General features: G+C 39.3%; 1 protein-coding gene across 1 annotated transcript in view; it reads right to left on the bottom strand.

Annotated features, from left to right (window-relative positions):
* Positions 1 to 14936, bottom strand: part of LOC114049249 (CMRF35-like molecule 8) — a 72203-nt gene that overhangs the window by 33932 nt on the left and 23335 nt on the right. The window contains 1 exon segment of the mRNA XM_027870478.1: positions 11204 to 11323. Coding sequence (XP_027726279.1) covers positions 11204 to 11323 — 120 coding nt within the window.

The raw sequence follows: 14936 nt of genomic DNA, 5'->3' as shown, positions 1-14936 counted from the left end.
TATTCATGGGATTATAAATCTGGAGCTGGAAGGAACCTCATCCAACCCAGGGCTCTTATTTTATAGGTGAGGAAACTGGGGCTGAGAGTAGGTAAGTGTCTTACACAGAGTCACACGTCAAGAAGTGTTTGAGGCAGGATTTGAATTCAAGTCTCCCTGACTCCATACCCAGTGCTTTTTGTTAGAAGACCTCGAAGGACAAGACAGATCACTTCCCAACACAGGCAGCCCATTCTACTTTTGAACTGCTCTGGCCATTGGGTAGCTTTTCTTTGCAATAAGCCTAAATTATTTTCTCCTTAACTTTCTGCCACTGCTTCCAGTTCTGCCCTTTGTGGCTAAGAAGAACAAATCTAACCTTGTTTCCACAAGACAATTTTTCAAAAACTTGATAGCACTTATCATGTCTTTCTTAATCTTTTCTTCTCCAGGTTAAATACCCCCAGTTCCTTTAAATGATCTTCTTATGATATGATCTTAATTTCCTTCTTACTGCTGGTCCCACTTTTTAAAAATTAATTTATTTTTAGTTTTCAACATTCACTTCCACAAGCTCTTGAGTTCCAAATTTTTTCCCAAATCTCATCCTTCCCCCCATCCCAAGATGGCATGCACTCTGAATATCCTTTCCCCTAATCTGCCTTCCCTTCTATCTCTCCCCCTCTTCTCTTGTCCCCTTCCCCTTCTATTTTCCTGTAGGGCAGGATAGATTTCTATACCCCATTTCTTGTATACCTTATTTCCCAATTGCATGTGAAAACAATTATTTAACATTTATTTTTAAAATTTTGGGTTCCAAATTTTCTCCCTTCCTCCATCCCCACCTACCCTCATTGAGAAGGCAAGCAACTCGATACAGGTCACACATGTGCAGTCATGCAAAACACTTCCATAGCAGCCATGTTGTGAAAAACTAAGTATATTTCCCTTAATCCTATCCTGCCCCCCATTTATTATATTCTCTTTTTTGACCCTGTCCCTCTTCAGAAGTGTTTGCTTCTGATTATCCCCTCTCCCAATCTGCCCTCCCCTCTATCATCTCCCTGCTCTCTTGTCCCCTTCCCCTTCTATTTTCCTGTAGGGTAAGATAGATTTCCATACCCAACTGAGTGTGTATGTTATTCCCTCCTTAAGCCAAATAAGATTCACTCATTCCCTTTCACCTTCTTCCATTTCCCCTCCACTGTAAAAGTCTTTTCTTGTCTGTTTTATGTGAGATAATTTACCCCATTCTACCTCTCCCTTTCTCCTTTTCCCAGTATAATCCTCTCTCACCTCTTAATTTTATTCTCTAGATATCACCCCTTCATCTTCAACTCACTCTGTGCCATCTATCTATCTATCTATCTATCTATTTATCAATCTATCTATCTAATTTTTTTCCCTCCAACTACCCTAAAACTGACAAAGGTCTCATGAGTTACAACTATCATCTTTCTGTGCATGAATGTAAACAGTTAAATCTTAATAAGTCTCTTATGATTTCTCTTTCCTGTTTACCTCTTCATGTTTTTCTTGAGTCTTGTATTTGAAAGTCAAATTTTCTTTTCAGCTCTTGTCTTTTCATCAAGAATGCTTGAAAGTCCTCTATTTCACTGAATATCCATTTTTTTCTCCTGAAGGATTATATTCAGTTTTGCTGGGTAGGTGATTCTTGGTTGTAATCCTATCTCCTTTGCCCTCCAAAATACTATAACCCAAGCCTTCCAATCCCTTAATGTAGAGGCTGCTAAAACTTGTGTTATCCTGATTATGTTTCCACGATACTTGAGTTGTTTCTTTCTGGCTGCTTGCAATATTTTCTCCTTGCTGGTCCCACTTTTTTGTTCTCTCCAGTTTGTCAATGTCATCCCAAAATTTTGGCACCCAGACTTGAGCACAGAATTGCATTTGTGCTCTAACCAGGGCATAGGACTATGGGACTGTAACCTACATTGTTCTGGTTGCCATGCTTCTCTTAGTGCATGGATTAATTACATGTTTGTGTATGGTAAGTTTTTTTTTTAACCTTTATAAACACCCAGGGTTTGCCCAACTGGGGAAAAATTTTGCAACTATTTCAATCAGGCTCTGGGAGTGAGTCCCATTTGTTGGGTCACAGGACAGATCTTCCCAAAAGCCAAGGTTATCAAATAGTCCATTAAGTAGACAATGTACATCATTTGCAAATGCTGTTAAAACTATTCTAGCTCCTTCTGGCTTGGACCAGGGATGTGGGAAGTAGAGGAGAGGATAGACAGCAGCTAGTTTTGACTCTGTCATAAGAAAACTGTCTTTGCCTCCAGGGCTTGATAGCCAGGTGGGAAAAAAATGACAGCAATTAATTTCCACAGCGAAAAATAATTCTGCTAATTGAAAACATCAAAAACATTGAGGTTTACATAAATGTTCAGCTCTGTTTATTTTCTCTAATTTGTTTTTCAGCATTCAGTAAGAACTTAATGAGCTCCCATTTTCTGCATCTTTCCTATTTATAGATATTAAGGACTGGTGGGTACCCACTGAAGGGAGTATATATGCTTTGTCTGGACTGCATTATAATCAGGGGACAGTCACTACCCATATCTGACTTCCAGACACAAATATCAGTCTGAAACTCAGAGAAAACTTTGAAGAGTTATGTCATCTGGGACCCTCCTGTTGTTGTTTTCTCATCAATTGAAGTTTTTTTTTGGTCCATTTCTTTCTTTTGGCAAACAGAGAACTTGAAAATAGCCTTATTTTCTATAGTGCTATGTGAGATAGGAAAAAAGCTAGACCATGTTACCATGGAAGGGAGATTGTGACTCTGCCAGTTGCATTTATTGTGACAACAACAGTGGTAAAAATAAATATTATGTAGCACTTTAATGTTTGTAAAGCAGTGGCCTAGGAGATAGATATTATACATATTATTGTTCCCATTTTACAGATAAGGATAGAGGCTCAGGCAAGATTAAGTGTGACTTGCCTAAGGTCACACAGCTAGTGATAATAGCTAGCACTTATATGGCACTTAAAGGATTTGCAAAGTAAGATTCTAATTCTAAATCTGTCATCCTATATGGGAATGATGATAATAACAATAATAGTAATAGTAATAATAGCTAGCATTAGGTAGAACTTTAAGATTTGTAAAGTGCTTTACAAATATCTTATTTTGTCCTTAACAGCCTTGTGAGGTAGGTGCTTATTATTATCCCCATTTTACAGATGATAAAACAGAGGCTGAGAGAGGTTGAGTCATTTGCTCAGGGTCACACAGATAGTAAGTATATGATTTAAACTCACTTCTTTCTGACTCCACCATGCTATTCACTATGCCATCTATGCCTATCAGGTAGCTAGTTAGAAATTAAGTAAACCAGTAAAATTTGAGCTCTTGTGTTTGCTGACCTCAAGTGCCATGCACTTTCCACCATGACATTGTACCATTGGACCACTCTACCTGGTTGTCTACCTGTTGTTCCTCAAGCTTACTACATGACTAGCTCATTTCTTTTCCTGCCATCCAACTTCTTGAGAATTTCTTTTACTCCTAGTCTTCTTTGGAGTTCCTCATTGGTTATATACTGCAGCCTCCTTACACCTGCTATATGGTTCTCTATTGCTCTTTGTGTGAAGCTTATATTTAGTTCTTCTGAGGAAGTGATGTTCTGTGTCTCACTACCATAAAGCAACTCCAATAGAATGTTGTTATTAAAAGGATGGACCTTTGTTTTCATAGGAAGCTTGAGGTCAGCAAAGGAGCTTTGCGATTTTCTAAAGGCAATACTGCCCATTCACCTTCTCTTGTTTAATTTTGTGCCCAACTTGTTGGCCGCAACCTGTATTATATCTGGGGGAGATAAATACTAATGGAAAGCTCCATCCATCCAAATGCCTACGGAAATCTGGGCCCTAGACCTTCTTTCATTACCTTTTTTTTGTCTAGAAAACAGGTCATATTCCTTTAAGTAATTCCAGATCTCTTCCAGGAGGCTCTGCAGTGTTCTGGGGCTTGATGTGATCGGTATGATGTCATACACAAACTTGAGCATCTGGAGGACCTCATCATTTATAGAGAATCCCACTTCAACTTGGCCTCTGCTCTTCTACAGCACACCTTTCTTGATTCCTTCTGATAGCTAATGCCCTCCTTCCCTCTCTAAACTACTGCACTATTTATTTTGTCTTTAAACTTTGGGGCAACTAGGTGGTGTAGTGGATAGAGCACTGGGCTTGGAATCAGGAAGATTCATCTTCCTGAGTTCAAATCTGACTTTATGCCTTTACTAGGTGTGTGATCCTGGGCAAGTCACTTAACCTTCTTTGCCTCAGTCTGTAAAATGAGCTGGAGAAGAAAATAGTAAACTGCTTCAGTATCTCTGCCAAGAAAACCCAAAATGGGGTCAGGGAGAGTCAGACATAACTGAAAAATGGCTTAAAATAAATTCTCTCTCTCTCTTTTTCTCTCTCTCTTTGTACGTGTTGCTTTCCCATGTAGAACATAAGCTCTTTGGGTGCAGGGGCTTTTTCATTTTTTGTTTTAGTAATGAGTGCAAATAACAGTTTCCTCTTGGTCTGCTTCACAAGAGCTCACACCATGGAGTGCTGAATCTGTATCCTGGACACTTCTGAGGAAATGTGTTCAGCTTTGAATAACTCAGTGCTTTGGGACAACATATAAAACCCTGGAAAGTCCCATGGTTTCAATACTCTCAGACATAGTGGGGAAGGACTCTGTAAAAGGAGACAGATCTGCTTGTTTTCTCTTCTGTCCTCTCTCTTCTCTCTGGGACATGTGGCAACAAACTGTCTGTCTTTGTTTATCTTTGTCTCTCTTTGGAACTTTCTTTGTGGTGTGTGGGAGGGCTGTGTATCCTACCCCCATCCCAGAAGAAGTAACATACTGCTCACACATGGCAGCTGGCATATGGGCTCACTCTAGGTGAGCTTGAGCTTACTTCCTCTTTGGCTGTTTCTCGGAAGAGAAGATAACCACCATCAGGAGGAAGAGCCCAACTCTGATTTGGTTTGTCTGAAGATGTAAGTCTCCAATTGGCAGGAGTTGGGCTCTTCCACCTGATGGTGGTTATCTTCTCCTTCAAGAAATACTGGAGTAGCTCTAGGGGGCACCTTTGATAGTGTAGACAGTGAGGGGTCCAGGAACTCCCAACTACCTGAACTCACAAGATTGCCTCAAAGGCTGGAAATGTCAATCTCAGCACTACTGTTTGGTGATCTGTACTCAGGAAAAACACACACACACACACACACACACACACAGAGCAAAAGAGGAAGTGGTCTCAAGTTCACCAAGTTGAAATGTCTGTTCATCATTTCTGCAAAGTGCTCTATGTTTGGATGTTTTAAATGTCAATCTCCTAGAAGAGTATAGCTGTATTTAAAAGTTAACTCTTCTTGTTTAAGACTTTGTCAGTATGCCCTTGTGAGTCTCTTGTGTTAAGCATTTCTTTTATGTGAGGGAAATAAAGAACTGTGCAACACCTAATTTACATTATAGAATAAGTAACTTTTTACTCTACCCATTTGGAGAGACCCTAGACATAAGCCCAACTTCAGCATCACATAATTCTTCATGGGGCTATGGGATGGGGGTTCAAGGATCCCAAGACCCCAAGAAAATAATCTGACTCCTCTCTTTAGGAGCCAAATTCCTCTCAGAACTGAATCCAGGTCACATGTGTGGGACCAGAACTAAGAGGAACTCTTTACTAGGAGAGGGAGAAAGTGAGTGGCACAGATACCTTAGCTCCAGCAATAGCTTTGTGTGTATATCTCTATCTGCAGCACCTAGAACAGTGCCTGGCACATAGTAGGCATTTGATAAATACTTGTTGATTAATTGATTATTTCAAGAATTCATGATTTCATCTATATGTATGCTCCTTGCATGTGATGCGGGTCACAATTCTTCTAAGACATGATTACTGGACAGTTTGGGAGAGTTGTTTCACTCATCTCTGACTTTTCATGACCCCATTTGGGTTTTCTTGGCAAAGATCTTGGAGTGGTTTGCCATTTCATTCTCAAGCTCATTTTACAGATGGGAAAACTGAGGCAAAAAGGGTTATGTGACTTGTTCATGTCACACAGCTAGTAAGTATCTGAGGCTGGATTTGAACTCAGGTCTTCTTGACTCTAGGCTTGGTGCTTTTTCCACTGCACTACCTAGCTATCCTTTGGGAGAGTTACCATGGCTGAAAAATTTATCACCCTACAGCCAATTCAGTGAATATTAATTAAGTGCCTATTACATGTTAGGTTCTGGGCCGGAATTTAGGATTACAAAGACAAAAATGAAAATAGTCCTTGTCCTGAAAGAGCTTGTATTCTAGTGTGTGCTGGAGTCATCTGATTGTTAAATTTTCAATGTGAGCTTTTATCCCTCGGAAATTGGCAAATACTACAAATCAGGGCTTGCTTAATTGTTTTGTTGATTATTTAGACTTAAGAAAGGGACAGAGAAAATTTTAATAATGAAGATTAAGCTTAAAAGTATGTTGTATTTACATTTCCACCCTGGAAAGTCAGTTGTTAAATATTTATCAGCACACTCTTGCTTATACTCTATTGGGGAGATGCAAGATACACATAAATAAGTAAATACAAAATACATTTAAAGTAAATATTATATATGTACACACATATATTTTGAAGGGGAAATGCTAACAACTGGGAAGATCACAAAAAGCTTTATATAGGAGATGGCACATTAGCTGATCTCTGAATGGAGCTTGGAATTCCAAGAGAGCATTTCAGGCATGGAAGGGAATAAACATATAGCACCTACTATGTTCCAGGCCCCGTGCTTATGCTTTTTATAAATATTATCTCATTTAATCTTTACAACAGCTCAGCAAAGGAGGTGCGATTGTCACCCCCATTTTACAGTTGAGTAAACTGAGGCAAATAGAGGTGAAGCGATTTGTTCATGGGTCACATAGCTAATAAGTGTCTGAGGCATTATTTGAACTGAGGTCTTCCTGATTCCAGGCCCAACATTCTATCCACTGCACCATCAGCTGTATGGGGGTAGGGTCTGGAAGGGGTAGGGTGAGGGGAGGAGAGGGAGAACTGCCTGCGCAAAGGCCTGGAAATACTGATCTATTGGGGGACAGAATGTCCTGTAGGATAGCAAACAGGCCAGTTTAGTAGACATTGAGTACATGAGAAGAATTAATGTGAAGTAAGCTTCCCTAAGCTTATTAAGGCTGCTCCTCAGAGGACAGACACACAGTCTGTTTCTGGCCCATACTTGTAACTTTTGTAGTCTAATAGGTGTGTGAGGCAGAAAGTATTTGGGATAGTGAGCAGATGGCTGGTCACTTATGTTTGCTGGCCCCTATCCTTGTGAGAGTAGCTTCATTCTTCCCCAGGTCTTCCTTCTGTTTTCCCTTGGGCACAAGTTTTCTCTAGTCATTCCCTTGGGAAGTCACCAGGGTTTTCCTTTCAAAATTACCAAGAGAAGAAAGAATAGGAAAGGGGAAATATCTAAAGTGGTCACCTCAAAAAGGCTATTCCTAGCTCATTTGAAAACTTCCCCCCTCTAAGCAGTTAAGTTTATTTTTTTTCTAGGACCAGTTAAGATTTGCATTTATTTTATTTGTTTTTTTTTTTGAAGCTATAAAAATAGGAATCAGTAAACATTCTCTTCAAAGCTCCAGCAGTTGTAAAATTGATTTCTTTTCTTTTTGCATTGTTGCTGTTCTTCTTTGTGACTCCATTTTTGAGGTTTTCTTGGCAAAGATACTGAAGTGATTTGCTATTTCCCTCTCCAGCTCATTTTACAGAGGCAAACAGGCAATGTCCTAGGTGCTGCAGATATAGATATACACACAAAGCTACTGTTGGAGCTAGGGTATTTGTGCCACTCACTTCAAGTGACTTGCCCAGGGTCACATAAGTGTTTTGAGGCTGGATTTCAACTCATGACAATGAATCTTCTTGATTTCCAGTCCAGTGCTCTATCCACTATACCACCTAGCTGCCCTCCATTCTGGACACTTTACTCCTATTATCTCTTCCTTTGCCACTATTTGCACAAGTATATACACACAGATCAGCAATGCAATAGTTAACCGTTTTATCTTAGAGAAACAACAGATCAGAAAGCAAAATCTCCACAGAAATAGGGTGTGGGAAAGTAGCCCATTTCTCACCAGGGAGAGAGAACAAAAGTGGAAGTGAAACAAAGGGCAAGAAAGTGGAGATTCACTAGTTCTGTTCTCAGCACCCCGAAGCAGAGGGGCTTGACCCCCTCTGTGTCTGTTGCACATGACTCAGCTTCAGTCTGACTTAGCATCTCCATTCTTGCTCCCTTTCCAGTTCAAGCTGTTCCCAGGACCGCAGCCTGCTTGCCCCTGTCTCATAATCTCCTCTGTTTCACAAAATTACCTCATTTGATATCCCTGTTCTAACTCTACTCTCTCAGATCTCACTCTTTTCATGAGACTTCTCCCTCCCTTAGAATTGTGTTCTGGTCCAGGCCTGACTCACTTTGTTCTGGTGGTTCAGGCTGGGGAATAGAATGAAATGAGACACTGGTAAATCATCTGATATTTAACAGAAAGTAAGAGAGCAGCTAGGTGACACAGTGGATAGAGTGCCAGGCCTAGAGGCTGGAAGACCTGAGTTCAAGTCGGGCTTAGATACTTAGCAGCTGTGTGACTCTGGGCAAGTCACTTATCCCTGACTCAACTTCCTCATTAGTAAAATGAGCTGGAGGAGGAAATGTCAAACACTCCAGTATCTTTGCCAAGAAAACCCCTGATGATGTCATGAAGAATTGGACATGACTGAGCAACAACAATAAGCTTACTTCACAGTAGCATAGAAAGAATAAGAAATGAAGAAAAAGTAAGCTTAACAGTAACATAGAGAGAATAAGAGGTAAGAATAAGTGTAAGTAAGAAAGAAAAAATTTACTTAACAGAAGCAACGAAAGAATGTATAGCAAGGACAGAGCCTTATTTTGGGTAGACACAGTCCCTTCATCTCCCTTGGCTAAAAAAAAATCTGTCCAGAAGGATGTATTGACTCAATTGACAATGGGTCATCCTTCAAGTCTGGGGGACTATGAATCCTCCTGGTGGAGCCCAGTGGGCTGAGCTTTTTACTATCTTAGGCAACCGAGAAACTGCTTCAACAGCTTGAGCCCTGGACCAACCAAATCTTGGGGGAGGACTCTTTGACTTTTAAGGAAAAATTAGGCCAGCCTAACTGGCAGTGAATCTAGCAGATATTGCTTCTATAAAAAATGGAATAGAATTCAGGCATTTTTCAGTCATGTCCAACTCTTCATGATCCCATTTGGGGTTTTCTTGGCAAAGATACTGGAGTGGTTTGCCATTTCCTTCTCCAGCTCATTTTACAGATGAAGAAACTGAGGCAAACAGGGTTAAGTGACTTGCACAGGGACACACAGCTAGTAAATGTCTGAGGACAGATTTGAATTCAGGAAGATGAGTCTTCCTGACTCCAAGCCTAGTACTCTATCCACTGTGCCACCTAGCTGCCCCAGTGGAATGGAGACTAACCCTTTAATCATAGTCTCATGGTTTTCCAGGGGCTCAAAAAGATAAGTATTGGAGAATTCCTCTCTCTCACTAGACACAGGCTCCACAAACAGCTATTACATCAGCTTGGTAGGAAATGCTAAGGCCTTTTTAAACTTTAATAGGATAAGGGACATACTTGGACATAATTTAGAATGATATTGAAAGAAGAAAGATAGCTGTTCGGACGGCCAGAATTTCATAGGAGAGAAAAATTCAAGGAAGGTTCCAGTAATAAAACCATGTTTTTGGTTGTCTATATACAAATAGACAAAATATAGACAACAACCAAGAGGAGGTAGAAGTTCTAACACAAGGAGACCAAGCCAACCTCATGGGTCTCACTGAAACTTGATGGGATGAAACTCATGACTGGAATATGGTTAGATACGGCTAGGCATGCCTTATTCAAGGGAAACATAAATGAGGTGGAGTGGGGTAGCACAGTACATTATGGAAATATACTCAAATGAGGAAATCTGGGAGCCAGAGAGGAGGATGCCTAGGGGAAAGGATTTGAAGGAAGAAGAATGGAGGGACAAACAGAAGAGATTTTGTTACTTGGACTAAAAGAGGAAATGGATAAAAAGTTTGGAAAACTGTTACATCCCACTAATCATTCTTATTGAGATTGGAGTACACTGAAATCTCCAGGTTTTTTTTTTTTTCAGAAAAATTGCTGTATATCCTGTACTTGTGAGGTTGATTTTTTGAACCCAAGTGTAAACTTTACATTTTTCTCTGAAATGAACTTCATCTTCTTCATTAGATTTAGCCTAATATTCTGGTCCAGAGGTGTCAAACACATGGTCTATGGGCTACATGTGGCCCACAATACTCTCGAATGTGGCCTGAACCAGATTAAAATGCAATTGGGAAATATTTAACAAAATAAATAAAAATACAACAATATTACATTTTAAAACTAAATCAACATGTGGCCTGCATATATGGATTATTTGTAACCATTTCTTTTTGAGTTAGACACCACTGTTTTAGTCTGTTAAGATCTTTTTGAATCCTGGTAGTCATTCAAAACTGTTGAATGTTTCCATTATCTGCAAATGGAATGAACATGCCATCCATGCTTTCATCTGAGTCATTGATAAAAATGTTATTCATCCCAGATTGACTCCATTGGGATCTAATGTCAAGTTGACATTGATCCATTAATGGCTTTTCTTTGAGTGTGGACATTCAACAAATATTTAGTCGACCTAATTGTATTATCATCTAGTTTCAAATCCTTTTATCTTTTCCACAGAAATAATATGATTCTCTATCAATGTTTTGCTGCAATCTAGGTAAGCTATAGGTTCATCATGCCCTAAATTTATCAGCTGAGTGGCCTCATCAAAAAAGAAAATAAGATTAGTCAAGCCAACTCTATTCTTGATAAAACTCTATTATTCTTTGTAAGTACAATTGCCTTTTCTAGATGTCCACTTACTATCTCTTTAACAATCTATTCAAGAATTTTTCTAGTAATCAAAATCAAAGTCAATAGCTTACAGTTTGTAGACAGAGTTTTCTTCCTTTTTATGAAATTCAGGATAACATTTGCCCTTCTTCAATAGTGGGACACCCCTTCCATTCTCCTTGATCTTTTAAGATCCTGTTATGGCTAGCCAAGCAAGGGCAGTATGATCAAAAGATATCTTTACCTTTGACAAGGCTGGAGCAGTGATATCCCAGGCACGTGGGGGCTCCCAACAATGGCATAGAAAGGAACACTGATTCTGCTCCCTGAAAGCCCCTTTATCCACACACCAGGAAAAGAAAGCCTAAGATCAAAGAACAAATGGTTCCATTTCAGATATGAATTCAGACTTGAAAAAAGAATTTCAGAAAAAAATTATAATTTTTTTATTATCAATTATTATCAATTAGAAGGGAAAGAATCAGCAGTAAACAACAAGAAAAGAAAAGAAACTCAAGGCAAAAGATAATCTGACTAGGAAAAAGACATATAATGCTTCCCAGAATCTTTCCACAATAACAGAATTTGAGCATGGGAAGAGACTTCAGTAGCCATATAGTCCAACCCATATTTAAAAGGAATCCTCACTATTACCAACCAAATATTCTTCTAGTCTCTGCTTTAAGATCTCCAGTGAGAGAGATCTCATCCCTTCCTGAGGCAGCCCATTCCACTTTTAGACAGCTCAAGTCATAAAGAAGTTTTTTCTGACACTAAGCCTAAATTTGACTCTTTGTAACTTCTACCCATTGCTTCTAGTTCTGCCTTTGGGGCCAAACAGAACAGCTCTAAATCCTTTTTCCCTTAAATACTTGAAGACAACTATCAGGTCATTTCCCCACCCCTACTCTTCTAACACCGAGTAACAGGGAATTTATTTCACTTTTTGACCTATCTAATCTAATCCAACTCAACAAACATTATTATATGCCTATTATATGCAAGGGGCAGCTAGGTGGCAGTGGATAGAACACCGGCAGGGAATTAACAATACCTGGGTTCAAATCCAGCCTCAAATACTTACTAGCTGTGTGATCCTGGGCAAGTCACTTACCCCTGTTTGCCTCAGTTTCCTCATCTGTCAAATGAACCGAAGAAGGAAATGGCAAACCAGTATCTTTGCCAGGAAAACCCCAAATGGGGTCATAAAGAATCAGACAACACTTGAAAAATAACTGAAATAACAACAACATTATATGCAAGATGTTATGCTTGGTACTGGGGATACAAAGATAGAATGAGAAAAAGTCTCCACTTTCAAGGAGCTTACTTACATATTGCTTGGGCTGGAGGGGATACAACATATAAATTTTATACATGTTAATTGAAGAAGCAAGATCAAGTACTAACAACTAAGGAGATCAGAAAGTCTTCCTGATCTAACCTTTGAAGTAGCTAGGGAGTTTAAGAGGTAGAGGTGAGGAGAGAGTGTTCTGTTGTTGTTGAGTCATGTTAGTACCTGACCCTGTTAGTACCTTACTTAATGAACTCCAGTGGCCCCTATTGCCTTTAGAATAAAATATAAATGCCTCCACTTAGCTTTTAAAACTCTTCCTAATCTGGCTCCAAACTAACTTTTTACTCTAATTATACATTGTTCCAGAGCTTCTTATGATCCAGACAAACTGGCCTTCTTTCAGTTCCTCATACACGGTATTCCTTCTCCTATTTCTCACCTCTGTACCACTTTTGTGGCCATCCTTCAAGCTTGGAATTGATTACCTCTTCATGTTAGATAACCAGAATCTCTCTCTTCCTTTAAGACTCAGTTCAGCTACACGAAGCCTTTCTTGATCCTCCCCAACTGCTATTGGTGCCCTCCCTTCAAAATAAGCTTGTATTTAAATACTCGTATTTATTCACTTTATATTTATTCTGTTTACATTCATATATGTTGTATCCCCCATTAGAATGGAGGATGTAATGTAAGCTCTTTGAGGGTATGAGTTGTTTCATTCTTTGTTTTTGAATAACCAGCTCCTAGCATAGTGCCTGGTACATAATAATTGTTTAATAAATGCTTGTTGGTTGATTGATTGGTAGCATCCATCCTTTTTCCTCCAGTCTCATGCTTATCGCTCTGATTTAGTCCTCATCAAATCCCATTTAGACTGTTATAATAGCCAATGTTTCATTCTCCTTCTAAATAAACTCCATTGGCTCCATATGACTTTTGAATCAAATATACATTTATCTGGATAGGATATAAAGCCCTTTACATTGTAGTCCCAACCTACTTCTACACTAGTATTAGATATCACTTCCCCTTCTTTACTCTATGGTTCAGCCAAACTGATTGTTTTGCTTTTCCTCACATAGAACATTTTGTCTCTCATCTCTTTGCTTTTTCACAAGCTTTCTCCCATGTATGGAATGAATTTCCTTCTAATCTCTCTCTTAGAATTCCTTATTTCCTTCAAAAGTTTCCTTGAGCACTGCGTTCTTCTAAGGCCTTTCCTGATTCCCCCCTAAAATTTTTCACTTTGAATTTCTCTTGTATAGATTTTGTAAATATTTATGTAACCCTAGTTAAAATAATCCCTCCCAAAGAGACTTTGGATCTTGTTTCTACACCTACAAGAAAACACAGCATCTTGGGGACTGACAGTTAACTTTCATCCTTATTTATTTATTTGTTTATTTGTTTGTTTGTTTATTTATTTATTTATTCTTGGTGAGGCAGTCAAGGTTAAGTGACTTGTCTAGGGTCGCACAGCTAATAAGTATCATGTGTTTGAGGCCGGATTGGAACTCAGGTCCTCCTGACTCTAGGGCCAGTGCTCTATCTACTGTACTGCTTAGCTGCCCCCCCACCCCACCTTTCATTCTTAAAGGAGTCTTGTGAGACACTGAGAGAGGGCTAACAGAGAACTTTTTCCTGAAGAGATTTGTATAATGAACTGCTTTTGGAAAATGATACTGAGAGGGACTTGGAGAGTTAACTGTCATCTTGGAAAGAACTGAAGAGACACTTTGGGAAAACTGAGTTTAATTGTCATTCAGAGGGGAACTCAATGAATTTAATGTCCTTCATTCCTGATGAGAACTAGACAAGGCTAACTAATTCTGTGGTGAAGACATTTTGAGAATTCCCGAGGAGAACTGAGAGTGTTTAACTGTTATTCTGAGTTGAACTCAGCCAAATTTTGTCATTTCTATCTTTGTAACAGCTCTCAAATTTGGCCCCTTCTCTTCTCTGATACTGCAACTCCCTTGGTACCAGCCTTCACCATCTCACACATGGACTACTCCAATAGATTGTGGGTTAGTCTCCCTTCCCCAAGTCTCTCCCTGCTCTAGTCCTTGCCGTACCTAGCTGCCAAAGTCATCTTCCTAAAGCTCAGGTCTGATCATGTCACCTCCCTAATTAATAAACCCTTCTTACTCCCTATCACCTCCATTATCAAATATAAAATCCTTTTTGGATTTAAAATCCTTTGCAACCTGGTCCCTTTTTACCTTTCCAGTCTTCTTACATTCTCTTCCCCTACAGTGACATTGGCTTCCTTGCTATTCCTTACACAAGACACTCCATCTCCAGTCTATGTATTTTCACTGGCTATCTTCCATAGGTGGAATACTCTCCCTCCTCATCTCCATATCCTGGATTTTCTAGTTTCCTTCAAGTCTCAGTTTATATACTACCTTCTGCAATACTACATTAATGCCTTTGAGATTACCTCCAATTTACCCTGTATATCTCTTGTTTGTACATAGGTGTTTGTGTATTGTCTCCACCATTAGAAAGTGAGCTCTTGGAAGGCAAAGACTGTTTCCTTTTGTGTCCCCAGCACTTAGTACAGTGCCTAGCACATAGTAAGTGCTTAATAAATGTTTGTTGATTTCACTTCTGAGAAGAGACAGAATGTGATTTCTGAGAATTGAGTAAAAGATCATTCTGAGAGGAACTTGTTTCA

The sequence above is a fragment of the Vombatus ursinus genome, unplaced genomic scaffold (assembly GCF_900497805.2).
Source record: "Vombatus ursinus unplaced genomic scaffold, bare-nosed wombat genome assembly UNPS02014797.1, whole genome shotgun sequence".
In the NCBI taxonomy this organism is placed as follows: domain Eukaryota; kingdom Metazoa; phylum Chordata; class Mammalia; order Diprotodontia; family Vombatidae; genus Vombatus; species Vombatus ursinus.
This window is presented reverse-complemented; position numbering and strand designations above follow the sequence as displayed.